The 24,401-nt window shown below is 39.9% G+C and overlaps 1 protein-coding gene across 4 annotated transcripts in view; it reads left to right on the top strand.

The window, feature by feature from the left end:
• LPIN2 (lipin 2) overlaps positions 1-24,401 on the top strand; it is a 69,807-nt gene that overhangs the window by 8,023 nt on the left and 37,383 nt on the right. Inside the window, exons 1-3 of one of the 4 annotated variants that reach the window (XM_037892798.2) lie at positions 5,076-6,549; positions 14,708-14,908; positions 19,851-19,946. In XM_037892798.2, the coding sequence (XP_037748726.1) occupies positions 6,463-6,549; positions 14,708-14,908; positions 19,851-19,946 (384 nt within the window). In that variant the 5' untranslated portion in view covers positions 5,076-6,462. Of the gene's footprint in view, positions 1-5,075; positions 6,550-14,707; positions 14,909-19,850; positions 19,947-24,401 lie in introns of those variants that run through there. The other 3 variants (XM_027827228.3, XM_007064883.4, XM_037892797.2) reach the window with 3 other exon arrangements.

The raw sequence follows: 24,401 nt of genomic DNA, 5'->3' as shown, positions 1-24,401 counted from the left end.
AAGCAGAGCTGAAAACATTTACCAGAGCATTGTGAGACACCTCCTGGAGGCCAGTTAGATAATGCAGTGTCTACTCTGCCTCTTTGTTGACCTAGCAACATCGAATTAAGCACTACGCCTCTCACGGAAATGGAGTAATTAAGTCGATGTAGTGGGTGAGTTCTGTCAGTGAAAGAGGCCTGGTTGTGTAGACACATTCATTATTAGGTCAGTGTAAGGCCTCTTAACTACACTACCTAACTGTGTAATGTAGATCTGCCTAACACTCCTAACCCATTTGGCTGAGGAAGTGAGACTGAACTCAAAAGTTAAACTCAAATCTCCTGAATTAACATACAGAATATTGTAATTGGGCCATTCCATAGGTTAAAAATATTCTGAGTAATAACATTGAGGCCCCATTCTGTAAACACAAAATTCTGCATTGATGTACACTGTACAGCTCCATTGGCTGAGAAGTCAGTGAAGTCTCAGGGTATATGCAAGTATGGAATGTAAGAATCTCAAAAAGAAATCCTGTCTTTGGGCTGGTGGCATGGTCACTGTGCTGTTTTTTTGAGGAAATAATGGAAAGGAAGCAATGGAGGAGCATTCCTGCGAAGGAGGAAATGTTTCAGTATTGTGCATTGGAACTGAAATACAGGTTTATTTCATCTTGATGAAATATACAGCAAAGATAGAACTCTCTAGATCTTGTTAATCAAATGGAGGACAAATTGGAATTTGACTTGTGATATATACTGAAGTGGAGTTACCATCTTCAAGCAATTTTTATAAAACTTGATATTGTTATAATTTTTTTGTACTCTTGTTCTACTACTGATACATTATTCCTTTGATTTATTTCCTCTGATTCCCTGGATGAAAAGTCTGTGTGTTATCAGGGTCAGGGAACTCTGAGGCTGCATTGAGTTACAATAATGTCAGGCATAGATGATCTATAAATGCACAATATAGAAAACACTACCACATGCTGGGGATTAACAGACTTATCCTTTTTACAAACAGTAGTTTTGTGACTGTCGATAAAAGTTCAATCAGCAATACCAATATTTTATACTGAGAAACAAATCTATTCTCCTCTTCCCTCCTCACCTTCCCAGAGCAAATTCTGGAATCTTGATTTTTTTTTTTCTTAAATCTCATTTGTAATAAAGACTGTTTTATATGCAAATTGAATGCATTAATAGATTCCTACTGTGATGCATGTGCTTAACTCAAATCAATGTTAAGGGACATTAAGTGCATCAAGGAGAATGTGTGTGTGAGAGAGCGAGCGAAAGTGTAAAATCATTTAACATTGAAGTGTGAAAGTAGGTTAAGGAAAGTTTCCAGTTGTTGTTTTGTGGCGATCAAATTGCATATTTTCACCTTTTTGGTAAAGACTTTATGGGACTCTGTTTGAAATCTGTATGCTTGTATCTGATAGTTATAATAATGGTATAATGTGTGAATACAATGCAATGTATGTTTAAAGGTAAGCAAATGCTATTGATAGCCGGAATTAATTGTTGTATTGCAACAATATTGCAACAAATATTGTTGTATTGCAACAATATTTCATATTTCCAGTCTTGCAGTGTACATGGATGCTTTATTTTTTGTTTAAAATTAGGTGAGAAGGGGGTGAAAATAAAGACCTAGATAATCTAGGTCAGATCAGTGCAATATTAATCTCATCTGTTTTGTGGACAATCCCTTTTCCATAGGCACTGTAATAAAGGCTCTTCCCCTGGTGCTGCATGCTTCTGCCTCTACACAGAGTTCAGTCACTAAATTGGGTTGTCGCGGTGCAGAGGGGTGTGTACTTTTTATACTTTGGTCATCCCAGGAAGAAATTGAAATGAGAGGAAATACAGCACATATTTTATGGCTACCCTCTGTGATTGCTACAGAGAGACCCAGCCAGTTGTGATGTGGCTCCAAGAGGAGCTGCGCTGCTGTGAAGAGAGAGGGATCATTAAGTGGGTGAAATCTTTAGGATGGGTCCATGAAAGTACAAGATTGGGAAGGTGTTCAGCCACAAAAAAAAAAAACAAAAACAAACAGATCACTTTTCCTTTCCATTAAAAGGAAAATGCCAAAAAAACTAAGGTCATTGTCTGCATAGGTATAACCTAAGATATGAATTTAAACAGATGCTGGTGGTATTATCTCTCCCCCACCTTGATGGGAGTAGGCACTTTTAAAAAATTCTCATATAAAATATTTTTTCAATTTAGCATATGTCTCTTGGGAAGGGTTTGAAGCTAAACCAAAGCTATGAGAATATCTTATACAAAAATGAGACCGCCCACAGGGATGGTCAAGTTACTTAAACCAAGCTTTTCAAGTTGGTCAGTAATTGTGTGTTCCTTGTTTTCTGGGTGCCTGACTTGGTACCCTGGGGTATTCTCAAATATCAGGCCCAAATTGGACACCTAAAACTAGTGGATACTTTTGAAATCATAGGACTGGAAGGCTCAAGAGGCAGGACTAAGAATTATCTAGACCATTCCTGACAGGTGTTTGTCTAACCTGTTCTTAAAAATCTCCAATGATGGAGATTCCACAACCTCCATTTATTCCAGTGCTTAACCACCCTGACAGTTAGGAAGTTTTTCCGAATGTCCAACCTAAACCTCCCTTCCTGCAATTTAAGTCCATTGCTTCTTGTCTTATCCTCAGAGATTACGAAGAACAGTTTTTCTCCCTCCTCCTTGTAGCAACCTTTTATGTACTTGAGAATAGTTATCATGTCCCCCCTCAGTCTTCTCTTTTCCAGACTAAACAAACCCAATTTTTTCAATCTTACATCATAGTTCATGTTTTCTAGACCTTCAATCATTTTTGTTGCTCTTCTCTGGACTTTCTCCAATTTGTCTACTTCTTTCCTGAAATGTGGCACCCAGAAGTGGACACACTACTCCAGTTGAGGCCTAATTAGTGAGGAGTGGAGCAGAAAATTTATCTTTCTGCCTCAGTTCCCTATCTGTAAAATGGGGATAATACTCACTTATCTCACATGGATATTGTGAAAATAAAGTAAAGATTGTCTAGCACTTGGATACTACAATGACTGCCATAGAAAAGACCTTGGGGAAATTAATTCTGTCTTCAGAGCAGGGATTGGATAGTGTGAAGTGCACAAGGCTTGGGGACACGCTTTGAACAATATGGATAAAAGAAAATATTAGCTGCTCATTAAGTGCACTCTCCTGTGCACTGAATTAAGAAGTAGTCCTGTGGAAAAAATATTGTGTGATCATGTAATCAGACTATTCACAATGATTTAAGCAGGAATACATTTATATCCTAGGGTGTGCTTACGCCTTATGTCTCTTTGCCCACTTAACAGACCTTGTCTAACAAGGTTCTTGCTAGGAGAACTGAGGTTTCATAGGTATCAGGAAAGTTGTGAGCAATAGCAGAAGCAAGTAAGCTGTTTGCAGACTGGAGATGATTCACATTTGAAACTGCCGTACTTAGGTAAGATTAACATATGCAAAAATTAATTTCTTACTCCCCCTTTACCTCACTGGTAAGAAAGAAAACAGGTCTTTTCTGTGGCAGTCATGGTAGTATTCAGGTGCTATACAAATTTGCAGGGTGGATTTGATTTAAATCACTAGTCAGGACGACTCGATATAATCATGGATTTCTACGTAAAAGTGCATTCTTGTTTGTTGTTATAACCTTAATACATATTCTTCACAACTCAGAGATAGTTGTAGGTTTCATTTTTAGAAGGTACACACTATACATTTTTTAAATGATTTATTTTGAAAACTTTTCAGATTAGTTTTACCAGCTATATCAGAAAATGAATGATTGTTTGGTTATTTCATTTTCCAAAGGTAGTTGAAGCAGATAGTTCACCTCCCAATGACTTCATAAATATCTCCAATTCAACAGGTTAATCATTAATATTTGGAGATTTTCTTGCCATGCTGTATTAGGAGGAGAACATCACCAGACAGACATTTAAATTGTTTTATTTAACTAAAACAACAGTGTTATGTATTCTGGATTTTTTTCTTCAACAGCAAACATATAATATTTTAACAAAACAAGCATATGAATTTTTGAATTTAGTTAAACATTCAAGTTTTTTTAAAATCAGATTTGTTTTTGTTAAAATTGTGTTAATTAAAATAGTTAAATGAAATATTTAAAAAAACAAAAATTAAATCGACTGTGTCAGCCAGGTCAACACGAGAAACTTAAAATATTGGCTTCTGCAGCTAACTCAGTTGTCTTCACCTTCATATTCCTGTTTGTTCATAATCTGGAAAAGAAAAACAAGCTTTCGTGCTTTTTCAGATCCCAAACGATTTCTCAATTTGGAATGAATTAGTCCAAAGTAAGTAAATATTCTCTCTACACTGGCAGAAGAAGCTACTGCAGTTAAAAGTGAGATTATCACTTCAACAGTCTCTGAATCCAAGTTCTTAAGTGACTTCCACCAGTTCACTGGTGTGACTTTCTTTAAAACATCATCAGCAAACATATATTTCTTTAATGGTTCTTATTCCAAACTGGGTTTCTCTTATGGCCTGCTACCATTATAGATTTTCCCTTCGAGTGAGAGAATGGTATGGTAGATCTTAAATCAATGAAGGCTACACTCAGGAAGACCTCAAGACTTCTGGAATATGCTGCTCAGTCTCACTTTTGTTTTTGCTTACATGTTTTGAATTCTTACTGACCCAGGGACAAAGTCCTACCAGCCCAGGGCTGAGGACTAATGCTCTATACTCCTGGACAACTGGGAATTTGATTTGTTGAATGATGTTTATCATGTGTGAGATACTGAACCTTAAAATTTTCATTTTTAGTAACATGCTTCTCTCACCAGTGTGGTTCTATTTTTAAAAAGAACTAAAAATCACATTGTCACATTAGAGTCCTAGTTGCTGACTTAAATGAAGGTGGGGGGAGGAGGGGGGGTCCGGGGACGGGTGACTGTAAAATCTGAGGGCAAGTGGAGTCTGCCCTTGTTCATCCTCATTGTATTTACTGCAAGTAAGGGACTATAATCAAGGCTGCATATCTTTCTGGCGAAAATTTAGATTAATCTAGATTGGCTTCACCTGTGGCCTCTAGAAGTTCTCTTGAGAAGATTCTTGAGGTCATTCAGCTGCAATCAATAACTAATTTGCCCTCATCCAAGTCTAATGTATTGATTACTTTAGAGGAGGGTAGAATGGAGATGGTGGTTCAACATGTAGGACCTGTCAGAAACAGTTATGTAAATTTGAAGTTAAAGGAACTTCTGTGGTAGTTACAACCTCTTTATTTTCAGTTGCAGTTGATAGAGATTGATGAAAGCTGTGTGGAAGAAAAATGTTAACGGTCTATGTTGGTTTCATATTTTTCATAATGCGGTCATGGTCACCTAGGTTTCGAGGAGAAAATTGCTTTGTTTTTATACTGAATTTCTCAGCGATTTCATATAGCCTTGATACTAATTAGATAAGTAGTTCTACTTTACACTCTCTCATATTAAAAAGTTATTTTTTTTCTTCGCCTTTATTGAAATAGTGATTCCGATACATGGTGAACTCTTAGGGTTTGTCTAAACACACAAGTTGTACCACCACAATGCAGGTACAGTTAAAGTGGTATTAACACCCTAGTGTGGATATTGTCGCACTGGTATAAAAGAGCTAATTTCTATAGGTTATTCTTATATATTGTAGGGGATAAACTATACCAATATAACTTCATCCACAGTAGGGGTTGTACCAACTTAACTATTTCAGTAAAAATAAATAAATAAATCACACCCTAACTGAAATAGTTAAATTTCAGTACAAAACCTTTGTGTGAGTCAGGACTTGGGTTGAATAGTAGGATTTTTTTTTCCTTTAAAACTTAAATCTTCAGTTCAACTCCACTGTTTTTAGCCTCTGATGGAGTACTAAGGTAGACTGGCTGATAGTGTCATCTAATTGTACCCACAGCAAGCTGTGGTCTGTACTAAAGCTCTCGACATTGCTACAAGTGGTAGTTACAATGGCAAAAAATCCAAATCCTCGTAGTGTTGACAAAGCATAAGAATCATTAACTGAATCCCTGTTTCATTACATGGAAGTCTCATCTAATATCATGTGACTTAGGGTAAATGATTTTGTATTACACTATCAGTACAAACACATGCTAAAGTGTATCCATGTTACTTCTTATCTCACAGTGGAAGGGGGCTGTGACAGTTCAAGCAAATCTTATTGGTGAAGGAGTTTCTATGTGACTTTTTCTAAAGAGCCATTTCCTTATTTAACCATACCATTACGTGTGAAAGTAGACTGAACCTCTACCTCTCTCAGGAAGGAAAGACTGCAGAGGAGAAAATCTTACTATTTTAAAATACTTGTGGTAAAAATCTGTTTCCATCTTAAGAAGAAAAGTTGGTACCGCGTAATGTTACGCTTTTTAGATTGGTATTAACTTTTCACAGTACAGGTAAACTTCTTTGGTGATATGTATTTCTCAGAAAAGAATGATATTGAAGATGACATAAACAAGAATGCAGTCATTGCACATGAAGGGATCCCTTCTGGTATTTTGGTGAGTTCTGTCCCTGATGTCCTTATTTACTATAAATATAGTGACTTCATTCTGTGCGGCATAGTAAAGTAGTTAATAGTCACAGTGGATCTGTCAGAGAAACATTTAGTTTCAGGCTCTTTTTTGAGTTGCAATACTCTTTAGAAAACCTTAATTTGAACTTCAGCAGACTTGCTTTGGTTTCACATTCTCTTTCATAACTGCATGCTAAACCTCAACTTCTAAATCTTTTTTTTGTTATGTTTACTTAAGAGTAAAATGTATATTTGGTTTTTTGCTATGTATACCTTGGCGTACCCGGTTCCTCTGTTGATATACCTCTGTATACTTAGTTAACTTTCACTATAAAGAATATGAAGTGACCTAGTAAGAAATTTATTTTTATATGCAAACTGAAAAATGGAGTATAAAGTAAAAATTAATTAAACATTTTAAATTAGGATTTTTATTTAAGTGACATTTGGAAGCTGCCAGTCCCCTGTATTATTTATTGTAACTCAATACAAGTAAATTACTGTATTTGAGTTGGAATATTATAGTTGCAGTTATAGTTTTGCCAATCTTGTTGTTAAATATGTACAAAACTCTTAATTAAAATGACCAAGATACTAATAAAAATTATAAATGAGGAACAAATCTAATAAAATTTTGAGTAAATGACAATTCTATCCAGTTAAACATAACTCATACCTAATAAATATGTATTTTTACATGGGCAAAACCAGGTAAATTGAGAAAATCAAGACTACACTTTCTTTTGCATTCTTCCCTTTTATGTAGTAGTAATGAAAAGGAGCAAACCTTTATTATTAGCTCAGAAGGCACCTTGCACTAAATACAATGTGAAATCAATAGAACAATTCATTCTGTTGTCCATTAAGATCTCCATTGACATGATTTTTTCATAATGATAGTTATGACTCCTTCCCTTTGGAGCAGAAACATCCTATCAGTAGCTTGTGTGTATGTAATGTGAACTGTGTATCATTTGATTGGAAAAAATTGTACCTTACAGAATGTATTAGCATGTAATACTTTGGATTTTTCAAACAATACAATTAGCTAACCAAACGTTGGATTAGTAAACCAGATGAGTACACCAGGACTCTGAGCTAGGTTTTAAAAAATGAAGATAAATTGTTTTTCCATTGTTGCACTGAAGAAATGCCACAAATACACAGGAAGTTCTTCCTCTTCTTGTAGATGCTGTTCCAGTTATGTCACTGCTTGCATATAGATGTTCCATTAAAAGTTCCTAAACTATAAACAATGCGTATTAATGTACATCGTATTACTTTTGCAGTATTCAGAAGTGTGCTATATGCTTTGTGGCAGCCAGACATGGTCCCTGCCTCCAGAACTTAAATTTAGAACTCCTTAAATTTGAGAGTTCCCTGCCGAAGGTGTGTTTTTAAAAATGTAATTTGAACCTTTTGTGTCTAGAATAAGTCAGACATGTAGTCTGAGCTGAAAACTCCTGAGTTGTCCCATTTGTCATTGTGAAAGCTACTCGCTGCATCAGTTCCTCAAACTGTAAAATCTGTTTCACAGGGGTGTGGAGAGTTAATTTAGTTAATATTGGATTAAGTATCTTGCGCGTGGAACGAGCTATGCTACATAACCTATTATTTTTAGTTTCATAAACATGTGGCTTCATTTCCAGAGTAAGTAACTTTTCCCCTTGCTCTGAATTTACTGTTGCACTTTGTCTTAATAGAAGGTAGAGCAGGCAGTTTCAATTTTTTGAATTCTGTCATGGGTTTTTGCCTGAAAAACCTTTCATACTATAGGGCAGTGATTTCTGGAGATGCAATTTTTTTATGCCTCCTGCTTAGAGCCACAGCATCTCCACCAATATTTGAATATTTTTAACTATAGAGAATCTTACAAATGCAAGCATATAACTTAAGTGTTCAAAAACCAAGACCCTGTGAGCATTGAAAGTTACAAGAAGTTCCCTTCTGCTGTGGAGCCCTCAGTACTGCTGGGCCTTTAAAATCTGCTGTTAACTCAGCAGTATTATTAACTAAAATTTAACTTTTGGCTATTACTCAGAAGTCAAGAGGGAAGACTGTGGCAGATAGCATGCATGTTCTGAGTCCCAAGGACAAATGAAAGCTAAAATAATTTTTTTTAAATGCTGTCACATTAATTAAGCCTAACTCAGCTTTCCCATTAGACTCTCACCTTTTATACCAGCCATGGAAGCTAGACTGCTTTTAGGTGGTTCCAAAGAAGATGAAGAGGAAGCCATGGTTTCTTTCTTTTCTGTCTGCAGTCAAGACAGTGTGAGATTTTAGCCATTTAAGCCTGAAAGTAATAGGGGAAATGTTACCTCAAAAGTTTCCTTGTAGCATTTCTAAATCTGTGGTCAGAACTGCTTCTGTCACACTGGTGAAGCATCTGCATGTATTTAAGCAATGACATTGCTACTACTTGTCAAATTCAGTACTACTTACTTTAGGCTTTCCAGAATGCTCTTTGAACGGTTAAATCACAATTAAAAAAATTCCAGAAAACCCATTGTGTTGTTGCACCCCATAATGCTTTATGGGAATATGCTTATAAACGTATATATGACATAACTGCAATATGTTTTATGCTACATATGCATGTAACATATCTCTGCAAAGGTTATGATATACTGAATATATTCGTCCTATTTGTATGCATGTATCATTTTTGTATTTGAAGTTATGAATATTGGCTATGTACTTGTTTAATTTTAAGTAGCCTATTCTCAGTAAGTGCCCAATCAAGAAACACTTAAACCAACAATGAACTTGGAGACACCAATCCACATCTGAGCTTTCCCAGGAATGTGGCCTGGCTGGTAAGGAACTCAGTCATGCATGGATATGTGACCTGCTCATGTGACTCCAAAACTCCATCTTGGAGCTGAATTCTGGATAGGAGAGAAGAGGGGGGCTCCATCCACAAGAGAGAGTCTATTTAACCCCTGGGAGGACCCTCCATTCTGTCTTCAGCTGGCTCAAGAGATTTACCTCTCCACCCCCAAAGGTTACCTGAAAGAGACTAGAACAAAGGACAGTAACCACAGGGGTGGGAGTGATTTGCTGGATCCAGACTAGAAGGAGGCTAACCTGTAAAAGAAGTTTACTGGAACATCTCTGAGGGTGAGATTTCATCTGTAATCACTTTCTTACTGTATTAGGCATAGACTTGCGTGTTTTATTTTGCTTGGTAATTCATTTTGTTGTGTCTGTCATTACTTGGGACCACTTAAAGCCTACTTTTTGTATTTGGATTTAATAAAATCACTTTTTACTTATTAATTAACCCAGAGTATGTATTAATACCGGGGGGTGGGGGGGAAACAGCTGTGTATATTTCTCTATCAGTGTTATAGAGGGCGAACAATTTGAGTTTACCCTGTATAAGCTTTATACAGGGTAAAATGGATTTATTTGGGGTTTGGACTCCACTGGGAGCTGGGCATCTAAGTGTTACAGACAGGAATACTTCTTAAGCTGTTTTCAGTTAATCCTGCAGCTTTTAGGGGATGTGGTGCAGACCTGGGTTTGCAGCTGACTAGCGTGTATGGCTCAAGCCAGGCAGGACACTGAAGTCCCAAGCTGCCAGGGGAAACGGGCTCAGGGGTACATCAGTTGACACATCAGCACATCACATCAAACAGCACATCAGTTGGCAGTTCCCAAGGGGTTTTCTGTGATCCAACCCGTCACACCCATGGTCCTCTTGACATATTGAGACTCCGGGCAGCTATACGTTCTCAGGTATGTGGTGATGTTTGACCCCCTACTTGATCAATTTCATGTTACAATTTTGATCTTCTAAAATAACTAATTTTCATTACCCCAAATAAGCCTTTCCTAAGAGCCTGACTTCTAAAATGTAGTCTCTTTTTTGCACTTGGAACTTAAATACCTCATTTGCAGCTTATTTAAAAAACAAACTGTACAATTCATATATAACAAAGATAGTTGAGTGGCTTTCAGTTTTGATAGATGTTCTTCATGACCTTCAGTATTACATCCGCTGTTTTATAAACATAATTCAACTGATATTTCTACAGTAAGGTAGCAAAAATGCTTATTTCCAGAAGAGATTCTGCAAGCTGCTTTATTGCAGCAGCATGTTGATCTCCATAATTCTGTCATGCTGCTGTGCGTTTGCTTCCCCCGCCTCCCCCCCCCACCCTGCTTCTTAGGCTTGTCTACGCTACGAAATTAGGTTGAATTTTTTAAAGTTGACCTGTAGCCTCTGATTTTACAAAATCAATGGTGTATGTCCCCACTATGTACATTCCGTCGGCCGAGCACATCCCCAGTACCATGGGTAGCATCAACTCACAGAGTGATGCACTATGGGCAGCTATCCCACAGTTCCTGCTCCCGATTGGAATTCTGAGTTAAGCTCCCAATGCCTGATGGGACAAAAACATTTTCATGAGGTGTTTTCAGTACATATTGTCAGCCTCCCATGATGCACTTGGCTCCTCCCTCCCTGAAAGCAATGGCAAACCATCATTTTCACGCCTAAGCCTGGGTTACTTGTGCAGATGCCATAGCACAGCAAGCATGGACCCCGCTCAACTGTATGCTGCTGTTGTGAGCATCACAAACACCTCGCGCATCGTCCTGCGGTATTTGCAGAGCATAGCCAGGAGCAGCCACTCAGAAGAATGTGATGCCACGCAAATAGCTGTGCTGGAAGCCATGAAACGGAGCAATTCGCACATAGTGGCAGTGGCAGCTGGACTTGTTGACACAGTGGAATACTGCTTCTGGGCCAGGGAAACAAGCACAGACTGATGGGACCATTATCGTTATGCAGGACTGGGATGAGGAGCAGTGGCTGCATAACTTTTGAATGTGTAAGGTCACTTTCATGAAACTGTGAATTGCTTTCTCCTCCTCCTCCTCTTCCCCCATGCCCTGTGTGATTTTTGGCATAGATGTCAGCATTTCTTCTCCTGGTTCGGAGCTCTGCCTGCACGGACTTGTCTCCCCACATAGCAATCAGATCCAGCGTCTCCTGTATGCTCCACGCTGGAGCATGTTTGCGTACCTGGGCAGCGATGGTCAGCTGTGGTGGTGAGCTCTCCACGCTGATCAAACAGGAAATGAAATTCAAAAGTTCCCGGGGCTTTTCCTGTTTACCTAACTGAAGTGCAGTGGAGTTGAAAGTGCTGTCCAGACACCTCCCAGAGGCCAAACAACTGGAAATACACTGTGCTGTGTCTACACTACCCCTAATTTAACCTGGGAAGGTCGAATCTAGTGCTACTCTTCTCATTGAGGTGAACAGGTGTCAATTTTAAAAGCCCTTTAGATCAGCGGGAAGGGCTCTCTGTAGTGTAGACAAGCTAATTATAAATTCGACCCAATGCAGCGAATATCGATCTAATGATGTAGTGTAAACCAGCCCATAGTACAGTACCACTTTTAAGTCTTGTGTTGTGGTGAATGTGTTGTCCCCCCGTGCCCCCCCCCCAAATGTAGTAAGCAGCTCCTGTATCTAAGCAGTTCTAGAATACCAGTCACTGTAGTAGTTAGTCATGATAGATGGTGGGCATCCCTCTAACTCCCCAGTTTTAAGAGTTTTTTTCAAACTTCTTGGTAGTGGAGGATAAATTGGCTGAAGCCACATGTGGATTTTGATCAACCAGAAGGATTCTGGACTCAGGTGAAAAGCTAGTAAATATTTTTTCCTTAGAATTCTTGTTTAAAGCAATACAATGTTGTGAAACTTTTAAAAATTGATTATTGAACTTATCTTTCTCCTGATAAAACAATGCTGAGAGACCTCAACTTTTTTTTCACATCTCTTGGCTTTTTTTTTTATTTTTTTATTTTTTTGGTAAATCTTATCATTGATAAACAATGGGCTTCAAAGTTCCTAAGAGTACTTCAAACAGGAAGAGATTAAGGTGGCTGTGCTATGAGCTAGATAGGTGTGTGAGACTTTTTCTGATAAATCTACTCGAAGTTAGTTTTCACAGGGAAAGGACACAATGTGTATTTCTCAGTATTCCTTTACCAGTGTGGTGGATTTAAATTGTCTATAGGGAAACATACAGTATTAGTGTCAGGTCTTTGACAAGACTGAAGTTGGTTCCTATCTCCCAATGTGAAACGGTAAACTTTTAAACAATTGCCTTCTAAGGTGATGCACAATAATAATTTTTTTTTTTGGTGCTCACTGTTCAAATCCCAGTTACTGAAATAATGTTGTATTTGTACAAGGACTAGTGGAGTGGCAAGAGTATTCAGACCTGTTGATCCCCATGCTGCAGAACTTTTTTAAAAATGAAAGATTTTAATCTTGGACTTGTGAATGCAACTTTGCATTTGTGAATCAATACCATGGAATTTTGTTAGTTATGGCTAAAACTTAGCCTGTTGTCAGACATGACTCTAAGCATCCACAGGTCTCCCCTAACCCTTCCTAAATAGGTTTCAGAGTAGCAGCCATGTTAGTCTGTATTTGCAAAAAGAAAAGGAGGACTTGTGGCACCTTAGAGACTAACAAATTTATTTGAGCATAAGCTTTCGTGAGCTACAGCTCACTTCGTCGGCTGCATGCAGTGGAAAATACAGTGGGGAGATTTTATATACACAGAGAACATGAAACAATGGGTGTTACCATACACACTGTTACGAGAGTGATTTAAGGTGAGCTATTACCAGCAGGAGAGGGGAAAAAAAACCTTTTGTAATGATAATCAAGGTGGGCCATTTCCAGCAGTTGACAAGAACCTGTGAGGAACAGTAGGGGGGGAAATAAATATGGGGATGTAGTTTTACTTTGTGTAATGACACATCTACTCCCAGTCTTTATTCAAGCCTAAGTTAATGGTATCTAGTTTGCAAATTAATTCCAATTCATCGGTCTCTCATTGGAGTCTGTTTTTGAAGTTTTTTTGTTGAAGAATTGCCACTTTTAGGTCTGTAATCAAGTGACCAGAGAGATTGAAGTGTTCTTCAACTGGTTTTTGAATGTTATAATTCTTGACGTCTGATTTGTGTCCATTTATTCTTTTACATAGAGACTGTCCGGTTTGGCCATTATACATGGCAGAGGGGAATTGCTGGCACATGATGGCATATATCACATTGGTTTCACATATATCACATTAATTTCAACAATTTCCATCCCACCATCAACCTATTTTTTAATTCAGATATATTGTCTCAATTTTTAAGTGTCAGACATATGTTGTCACTTCTAGCTATAATGCCTGGTCTTCTGTTTCAACTTTTTTCTATTAAAAGTGAATTGAGGCATCTGTGTAAACTTCCTTAGAGTGGTGCAGCTTGTCCATTTATTTCTGCCTGAAATAATTCTTATTGCACTCTGTGGTTGCTGCTGCGGATGAGTGGCAGCACTTTCCCTGGGAAAAAAAAAAGCTCTGGAAAGGGTTTGACAAGTTGAATGTTTTATGTTGAGAGAAGTCTTGGCACTGCATATGTGTGGTGACTTTACTAGCAAATACATACAGTTATCATATAGCTCCTGCTTCAGAAGGCAGTTTAATCTTGTGTAGGAAGAGAACTAGACTTCTTATCTGTCTTCCTTGGTTTTGTTTCACTTTTATTCTACATCCCTTTGCCTCCAAATAAGTCACTGAATTTAAGTAACTTTCATAGTCTAATAATTTTTGAAATTTTGTCGATAAATCAGTATGGTGAAAATGAAGGAATAATCAGACATAGTGGAGGCACCAGAAGTTTCTGCATACAGTTCTGTCAATATATTGTGGCGTTGACCTGTGACACTGTTGTCTTCAGTAAAGATTGTCTGAACAATTGTATTAAAAATATGAAGGTTTTCGTGTATGCAGTCCTCTGAGAATGAAACAGACACACTGGGTTCCATTGGGAAGCTAAGCAGGACTTGAATCTAGGCCTTCAGAATTGAAAACAACATAAATTAGAAGCCTGTCTTTTAAAATTAGTTTTTCATAGGTTAGCTTAAATTCTTTAATATAGGCTCATTTTGATATCTATGTGAAAACTGTCATTCTATTTTGGGGAGGAGTTCAAAGTTCAATCAGTGGAGTGCCTGTAAAAAGACTTGTGCTTATAGTAAACAGACTCGTTGACAATTAAATGACACTGCAAGATTAAATTTGGTACAAATATCTGACTTAAATTTTTTTCCTTTTTTGCAGTCTCAGACTATGAATTACGTGGGACAGCTTGCAGGACAAGTTCTGGTTACTGTGAAAGAGCTATATAAAGGCATTAACCAGGCCACTCTTTCAGGATGCATCGACGTAATTGTGGTTCGGCAGCAGGACGGTACATACCAGTGTTCTCCTTTCCATGTCCGATTTGGGAAGCTTGGTGTTCTGCGTTCTAAGGAAAAAGTGGTAAGTGTAGCAAATGGTATGGGCCTGGGGAATGGATCTATCACTTGAAAGAAAAAATAAAAATATATTTTTTTTTCCTGTTATGCATGCACAACCTGCAGCAATGCTGAGGCCAGAACGCTTTCATACACAGGCTGTATAAGCTGATGGTTTTGAGGTCTAGTAGACATCCTTTGGTTGCACAGTGATCTGATAAGGAATGGATCACTGCAAAGATTAGTATGTAAAGGTCAGGAAGGAAAGATGGGGTTTCTGAGAGCTATCCACTGAGCTATGAAAACTTAGTATGAGCCCACGGGATGTATAGTCTTCCCATGGCCTTAGACTTTTGGGGTGTTTTCCCAGTGCAGCTAGCTGAAGAAACATGGATCAAATGGCTGATATTGTAGTACTGGGACCTCAGTTATTGCAGATTACTTATGCTTATGGACTTTTATTTGTTAGTCATTACTCTCTTCCCCCTGTAACTTTCTTGATGCTATAAGAAATGTAATCAATACTCTTTATAGCAATCAAAGTTGCAGAAGAGTCTTAACATGTTCAGGGGTTTTTCTCACACTTCAATCAAACCTATCAGTTTGTCTCAAATGACATCTTTTTACTAGTAAATGTATATTTTCTTTTGTTGTTTAAATGGGACTGGCTCTGATACACAAGGAGGAAGTGCTTCATACCACTTCTGGCCAACTGTAGTCACTGTATTGACTAGTTTAGGAGGTCGTAGAGTCTACCCCATCTTAGCTGGGAGGAGGGACACTGCATCATGAGATCTTTAGGGTTAGGAGGGGAAGGAAAACTGAGGAGCTCTTGGAAAACATAAGAATGGCCATTCTGGGTCAGACCATGGTCTATCTACCCAGTACCCTGTCTTCTGACAGTGGCCAGTGCCAGAAGCCTCAGAGGGAAAGAAAAGAACAGGGCAATTATTGAGTGATCCGTCCCCTGGCATCCAACCCGCCATCAGAAGTTTAGGGACACCCAGAGAGTGGGGTTGTGTCCCTTACCATCTCGGCTAATTGCCACTGATGGATCTATCCTCCAAGAACTCATCTAATTCTTTTTTGAACTCCGTTATATTTTTTGGCCTTCACAACATCTCCTGGCAACAAGTTCCACAGGTTGACTGTATGTTGTGTGAAGAAATACTTCCTTATGTTTGTTTTAAACCTGCTGCCTGATAATTTAATTGTGACCCCCAGTTCTTGTGGTATGTTAAGGAGTAAATAACACTTCCCCATTCACTTTCTTGACACGATTCATGATTTGATAGACCTCTAGCATATCCCCCTGTAGTCATCTCTTTTTCAAAGTTGAACAGTCCCCTTTGCCAGGACCCAGCCCCCGTTATCCCTAGTTTTGGATGTGTCAGCTTTAGGATGCAGAGCTCACCTAGGGCACCTCAAGACACAGGGCCTGTGGTCTCCAGAGGAGCTCTCCCTACGTGATAAACATCAGGGAGCTAAGAGTGGTCAGCCTGGCCTGTCAAGTGTTCTTACCCCACATCGCAAACAAGAACGTGCTAGTGCTAGTGCTCACAGACATTATGGCAGCCATGTTTTACCTCAACAAGCAGGGAGGGGCTTGCTCTTCCTCTCTGTGCCAGGAAGCTATCTGCTTGTGGGAGTTCTGCATAATGCATTCTATCCATCTCGAAGCGTCTCATGTTCTGGGAGCCCGAAACAAGCTGACAGATCACCTCAGCAGGTCTTTCTCCAGTCACCTTGAGTGGTCCTTTCACTTTGATTTAGTAAGGGTGGTTTTCGAGCGATGGGAGACTCCCCAGGTAGACCTGTTTGCCAGAATAGGAAATGTCACCAGTTCTGCTCCCTGCAAGGCCACAGACCAGGCTCACTCATGGATGCTTTCCTGCTCCCTTGGATGGGGAAACTGTTCCGTGCATTCCGTCGCCATTCCTCTCGTGCGCTGTCATGCTCTGTCCCACTTGATCTTAAGCAGAAGTCATTCTCGTAGCCCCAGCCTATCCCCACCAGAACAGGTTCGCCGTGCTGCTAGGCCTTTCCATAGCGACTCCAATGCTGCTTCCTCTTCTCCCAGACCTGATATCGCAGGACCACGGTCGAGTGTTCCACCCAAACCTCAACGCCCTCCACCTGACAGCTTTGGAAGCTCCATAGTTACATCCCGAGGAGCTGATCTGTTTGGAGCAAGTCTGCTAGGTTCTGCTATGTAGCAGGAAGCCTTCTACCAGAGCTACATAACTTGCCAAATGGAAGGGTGTTTTTCCATTTGGTCTTCCCAGCCAGTTCTCTCACCCATCTGATCGTCACTGCAGACCGTTCTAGAGTATTTGCTACATCTGAAATAGCAAGGTCTGGCAATTTAATCAGTTAAAGTACACCTGGCAGTGATTTTGGTGTTGAACATCTCAGTGGGTGATCAGTTGGTTTTCTCGCATGAGATGACCACTTGTTTTCTCAAGGGCCTAGAAAGACTACTCACAGATTTGGGAGCTCATCAAACTGTGGGACCTAAACCTGGTCTTGTCAAAACTCTCAGGCCCCTCATTTGAGCAACTGGCAACATGCCCCTTGTTATATCTTTCCTGGAAGATGACCTCTCTGGTGGCTATCACTTTGGCAAGGAGGGTTTCAGAGATCAGGGCCCTTATGTCAGAACCCACGTACATGGTCTTTTTTTAAGGACAAGGTACAGCTTTGTCCTCATCTTGTGTTCCTCCAGAAGGAGTTCTTGCAATTTCAGGCTATTTTCCTGACTGTTTTCTTTCCAAAACCACACCCAAGCAGAGAGGAGCAACATCTCCACATCCTGGACATTAGACGCGCCCTTGCTTTCTGTATTCAGATGACAAGACTGTTCTGTAGATTCACGTAGCTTTTTGTGGCACTAGCGGACAGGATGAAGGGCCTTCCTATTTCAGCTCAGAGGATTTCATCCTTGATAACATCTTGTATCTGCACATGCTATGAGCTGGCGAGGATCCCACCACTGGCTATAGTGACGGCCCATTCTATAAGGGCGCAAGCTTCCTCAGTGGTGTTCCTGGACCAGGTCCCGTTCCAGAACATCTGCAGAGCGGGGACTTGGTCATCGGTACCTACATTTTTGTCCCACTGTGCAATCATCCAGCAAGCTAAAGATGATGCTGGGGTTTGGTCGAACTGTGTTGCAGTCCGCATGTCCGTGAATTCTGATCCTACCTCCTATGCTTGGGAGCCACTTAGCTTGGAATGGACATGTGCAAGCACTCAAAGAAATAAAAAGTTATTAACCTTTTCATAACAGTTGTTTTTTGAGATGTGTTGCACATGTCCACTCCATGACCCACCCTCCTACTCTGTCTGAATTGGCTGGCAAAAAGGAACTGAGGATGTGGGTCAGATGGACCCCTTCTACCGGCATATGAGTGCAGGGCACCAGAGGGTGCTAGAGCTGAACCAATGGATACCACTGAAGGAAAAATTTTTGGTGACCGTGCATGCGCACACCAAATATGGAATGAACATGTGCAATATATCTTGAAGAACAAGTTTAGTAAGTGTTTTTTCTTTACTACTGGCTTCATCATGCACCACTGTTAACCAGTAAGCATTCCAAGTGTAAGTTCACTATCACATTGAGGATGGTTTTGTCTTATAAGCGTCAAGGTTTTTTCCATGTTAATCTTACTCCTGTTGTGTGTGTAACCTAAAACTACATCTTCCTGGTAATATCTGTATTAGCTGCCATAGTTGATATAGGCTGTCAAGTGCCCCTAACAAGGCAAAGGGACTAAATAGAAACAGATTTGTGATATTCAGACTTTCAAAGTGTGCAAATATCCTATGACTGCAACTTTTTAAACAGTAACACAAGCCCATTGTGTGTCCTTGTGACAAATACTGGGAATATAACCTCCAAAACTACATATCTTTGAGTGGATTAAGCTAAATGAATGTCCAGTTGCCACAAAATAGGTGGATTCACATCCACAACATGAATAGTCTTGATTTGAATGTTGAAGTTTCCTATTCTGTTTGAATGTTTTTGGCTGGAATTAACTTCTGCTGCCTAGGATTTCACCATAGGAAAACAATATAAAATGCTGAGGCATTTACTCTTAAAACTTTAGTCCTAGATCCTAAAACAAATTTGATACATACTTTTATTTTTGCTTTCTTATTTTGGAGTTCATGGATCTGGGCAAGTAGGGTAGTCTCTTACCTCTCCCACCTGCAATTAGTCTAACTTAGAATACCTTTGTATGACATTTTACACTGGAAATATGATGGAAAATTGGGAGTCATGTGTCTTGTCTCCCCTACCATATAAGCAGTACAACCAGTAGCAGCATTAACTGAGCTTCAAACGTAATAGTCAAAACTCCTGCCCAGAGGAGTAATATGGCTGATATTACATAAAATAAGGAACCAAGCCTTTAAAGGGTAAAAAGTTTTCGCTCTAGAATATCTGCCACCCAGCATTCTGACCCTCACCCAGGCTTGACCACACTACAGAATTAAGTCGACTTAAGTTGACGTACAGCTTCCACAGTAATTAAAGTGGTGTTTCACACCCACACTTTGTTCCTTCTGTCAGCGCTGCGCGTCCTCACCAGGAGCGCTTCCACCAACTGAAGTGGGGTATTGACAGCTGGAGCCCACAGCTGGAGGTATCGGCTAGGTGCTGAGCTCCAATTAAGTAAGGTAGTTAAGCATGTTTCCAGCTAAACATGTCTAGTCTCAATAATCTCAGTCTACTTCCTTTAAAAAAAAAAAAAGCACCGACTTCTTTTGTGGGGTAAGAGAGCACAAAGAGGGAGGTATGACAGTCTTGGGAGAAGCCTGGAGTTGGAATGGGGATCATAAAGTGGAAAGGAGGCATTGATATAAAAATAATCAGAGAGGAATCAGTCTTAAGGTAAATATTTGTGTATTTTGCTGGGTGGAAGATTCTCTACATTAAATTGTCTTTGCTCTCACAGATTGATATAGAAATTAACGGAGACACAGTTGATCTTCATATGAAGCTGGGTGACAATGGAGAAGCTTTCTTCGTACAGGAAACTGAAGAAGAATATGTAAGTGTTTTGTGGTGTATGAAGAGTACATTGCTGAGTACATTGTTTAGTTAATTATATCCTGTTACTAGTGTTGTGTCTCATGTTCTCAATATTAAAATACAGCATTTTTAATGACTTTTTTTATTGCTGATTCATAACTTGCATTATTTGCTTGCAATAGTTCAATAAAATGCTGCATCTGACTCAGTTACTGGTGGCAGGAAAGTAACAAATCCTCCTTAGCACACCTTGTTTTTCAGAGCTGTAATAGGAAGACTTGTTGCACTTTTCACCCTGTTTGCTTAGGACAATAATCTATCATTTTAACTTTAGGGTAATTTGTTGACTGTACAGACTGTGCAGTGACTATTTAACTACTCTGCAAGTAGTGCAAGTCACTTGTGTTACTGACCTCAGTATCAGTGTCTTTTGTTTACATTGGCAGGGTGCAGTTTCTTATCTCTGAATTGTCATTATTTATGTTGTGTTCCAAGACTAGGAAGTTATTGTAGTGGCTTGGCTTTCTGATACAGTTGTCCTCTGAATATCCCCCAAGGCCTCTTGAGATTGTAGGCTTTTCAGCTGTTGCCTTAAAAGCATTTAAGGTTTGTCTGGGGGAGTGGAGGAATCCCGGAGTAACCAGTGCAAAATAGTTACTGCTTAGAAAGTGAATCTGATCAACAAAAAGACACTCTTTTAGTGCAGAACAAGATGGTCCACACAGAGAAGTTAGTGCGGAATAGCTATTGCATTTAAGATTTACACCCTACTTACTTTGCACTAACCTCCCTGTATAGACAAGCCCTTACTTTGTTTAGTACTTAATATATACTGCATTATATGTGCTTATGTCAAAGCTTGTCTAAGTTGATAGATATTTTGTGAATCATAAAGCCTCTTCCACATCCTGGTCAGGGGTTTGGGAGGGGGTCCACAGGCATTGGTATTTTTGATGGGAATAGGAGGAATATCAAAAGTAAACACTTTTTGGACAATGAGATACAAACATTAGATTATAAATGAATGTGCAAAGTCATGAAAACTTGCAAATGAACTAGCTGTTGGGGGTGGTGGTGGGAAGAGTAGCAGTTCATTTTTTGATGAAATAAAAAACACACCATAGAAGCAAAGTGGTTGTGAATCATTCACAATGGAAGGGGGAAAATCAACATCAAGATTATTAGTACCCAAAATAATAACTTGTGAAGAAGAACCATAATATCTAGGAAGAGAATGGAGACTCGGATTCTAACAGCAAAAAATTTAAGTACATCAGAAGTAGGAAGCCTGCCAAACAATCAGTAGGGCCACTGAATGATCGAGGTGCTACAGGAGCACTCAAGGAAGAACTGCGGAGACGTTAAATGAATTCCTTGCATCAGTCTTCACTGCAGAGGATGTGAGGGAGATTCCCATACCTGAGCCATTCTTTTTAGGTGACAAATCTGAGGAACTGTCGCAGATTGTGGTGTCAGTAGAGGAGGTTTTGGAACAAATTGATAAATTAAACAGTATTAAGTCGCCAGGAACAGATGGTGTTCACCAAAGAGTTCTGAAGGAACTCAAATATGAAATTGCAGAAGTAACAACTGTGGTATGTAACCTATCATTTAAATCAGTTTCTGTTCCATATGACTGAAGGGTAGCTAATGTTACACTAATGTTTAAAAAGGATCCAGAGAAAGTCCTGGCAATTATTGGCCAGCAAGCCTAACTTCAGTGTCAGGGAAATTGGTTGAAACTGTAGTAGGAAACAGAATTATCTGATACGCAAATGAACACAATTTGTTGGGGAAGAGTCAACATGGCTTTAGTAAAGGGAAATCATGCCTCACCAATCAATTAGAATTCTTTGAGGGAGTCATCAAATGTGGACAAAGGAGATCTAGTGGATATAGTGTTCTTGGACTTTCAGAATGTCTTTGACAAGGTCTCTCACCCAAGGCTCTTAAGCAAAGTAAGGGGTCATAGGATAAGAGGGAAGGTCCGTCCTTATAGATCAGTAACTGGTTAAAAGACAGGAAACAGGTAGGAATAAATGGTCAGCTTTCATAATGGAAAGAGGTAAATAGTGGTGGTCTCCCGGGGGTCTATACTAGAACAAGTGCTGTTCAACATACTTGTTAGGGGGCTTATTCCTTCACCCACTTACTTCCCTGGTCCTTCTTGCATGAACAGAGAGCAACAATACCCGAAGTCCAAAGGTGCAAACAATTCGATGTTTATTGGGGTGAACTTCCAGCAAGCATGATTCCAGTTTCCTTCCTTAGTGTCCCCCTTCCCAGCTCTGACACTACAGAGGCTTACACCTGTGTCCCTGTTCCCATTCCTGCCCTTAGCCAAACATGATTCCAATTTCCCCACCCCCATTCCCTGTTCCCATTTCCCCCACCCCACACCCACTCACTTCCTGACTGACTGCAGACTATATAGTAAAACTTAAGTTCTGCTTAGCCTATACCTTAACCAATCATTTTCCTGAAATTTAACTAACCAATCCTAACATATTGTAACATGATTATTTAACCAATTATATCCCACCACCTTAATTAGTTTACACCCAGCAAAATTAATTATACAGCAGACAGAAACAATCACAGAACCAGACAGAGATTATACAGACAAACAGTGGGGAAATGGGGACTACAGTGATAGAACAAACACAGAAATGAGGGTTTCACATCCCAGCTATTGATAAGTGAGTTCTTGCCAGACAGGATGCCATCAAACTAAGTTTCCTTTTACATTTTCTAGGCACTTCCCTTTCTCTGGAGGTGATAGGAATACAGTCCTGTGCTGATAGTGCCTAACAGCCCAATAGCACCTTTTTTCAGTGTGACTAGTTTGGAATGTGAGGAGGTGACTGGTCGCTTCCCAGCTTATGGCTGCCTCGGTTGCTTAGCCAAAGGTCTTAGCCTAAGAACAGGGCCTCAGATTGTCACAGTAAGAGAAGGACCTTACACTGGCAGAGAGTGATTTTGATTCATTCTTTTATACCTCTAGAACTAGCCAAGTGATAAGAATAAACTTAAATTCTTAGAGTATAGGCCTTTACAGACAGGCCTGAATATCTATATCCTAACAATACTCATAAATGATCTGGAAAAATGAATAAACTGTGAGGTGGCAAAATTTGCAGACGATACAAAATTATTCATGATCAGGGCTCCATGTTTGTCACAGAGGTTGCAGAAGTCATGGATTCCCCAGAAGCCCCAGGACCAGCTGCTCAGGCGGCCCTGGGGACAGCCACAGTGGCCGCTGCTGGAGTGGCTCTGCAGCCAGCCGCATCAGGTGCTGCTGGAGCAACCCGGACCAGCTGCACCGGCCGCTGCTCTGATGGTCCTGGTAGCTAGCCCCAGGGACCGCCTGAGCAGCGGCCAGTGCAGCTGGTCCCAGAGACCACCGGACCAGTGGTCCTGCGGGAGTGGGATCAGCTGCATCTTGGTGGCTCCTGTCAGCAGTCCTGAGATGACCAGAGCAGCAGCTGGCCCCCCGGGGCTTCCCTCCTCCTCGGCGCCGGCCGAAGCAGCAGCAGGATCCCTGGGCTTCCCCCCCCTCCCCAAAAAGACTTAATCAGGTATTTTTTGGTATAAATTTAAGGTCTTGCCCATGACCTGTCCATGACTTTTGCTAAAAATAACCACGATTAAATCGTAGCCTTATTCATGAAGTCCAAAGCAGACTGCGAAGAGTTACAAAGGGATCTCACAAAACTGGGTGGACTAGGCAACAAAATGGCAGATGATAAATGTGTTGATAAATGCAAAGTAATGCACGTTGGAAAACATAATCCCAACTACACACACAAAATGATGGGATCTAAATTATCTGTTGCCACTCAAGAAAGAGATCTTGGAGTCATTGTGGATAGTTCTCTGAAAACATCTGTTCAATGTGCAGCAGCAGTCAAAAAAGCTAACAATGTTAGGAACCATTAGGGAAGGGAAAGAAAATAAGACAGAAAATATCATAATGCCACTATATAAATCCATGATCTGGCCACACCTTAAATACTGCATGCAGTTCTGCTTGCCCCATCTCAAGAAAGATATATTAGAATTGGAAAATGTACAGAGAAGGGCAACAAAAATGATTAAGGGTATGGAACAGCTTTCATATAAGGAGAGATTAAAAAGACTGAATTTTCAGCTTGGAAAAGAGATCAGTAAAAGGGGATATAACAGAGGTCTTTATTTACTCCTTCACATAACATAAGAGCCAGGGATTACCCAATGAAATTAATAGGCAGCAGGTTTAAAGCAAACAAAAAGGAAGTACTTCACACAATGCACAGTCAACCTGTGGAACTCGTTGTCAGCGGATGTTGTGAAGGCCAAAACTATAGTGGTGTTCAAAAAAGAATTGGATAATGTCATGGAGAATAGATCCATCAATGGCCATTAGCCCAGATGGTCAGGGATGCAACGCTGTGTTCTGGGTGTCCCTAGCCTCTGATTGACAGAAACTGGG

The sequence above is a fragment of the Chelonia mydas genome, chromosome 2 (assembly GCF_015237465.2).
Source record: "Chelonia mydas isolate rCheMyd1 chromosome 2, rCheMyd1.pri.v2, whole genome shotgun sequence".
In the NCBI taxonomy this organism is placed as follows: Eukaryota; Metazoa; Chordata; order Testudines; family Cheloniidae; genus Chelonia; species Chelonia mydas.
Note: the sequence above shows the minus strand (reverse complement) of the source record. Positions and strands in the feature narration are given on the sequence as shown.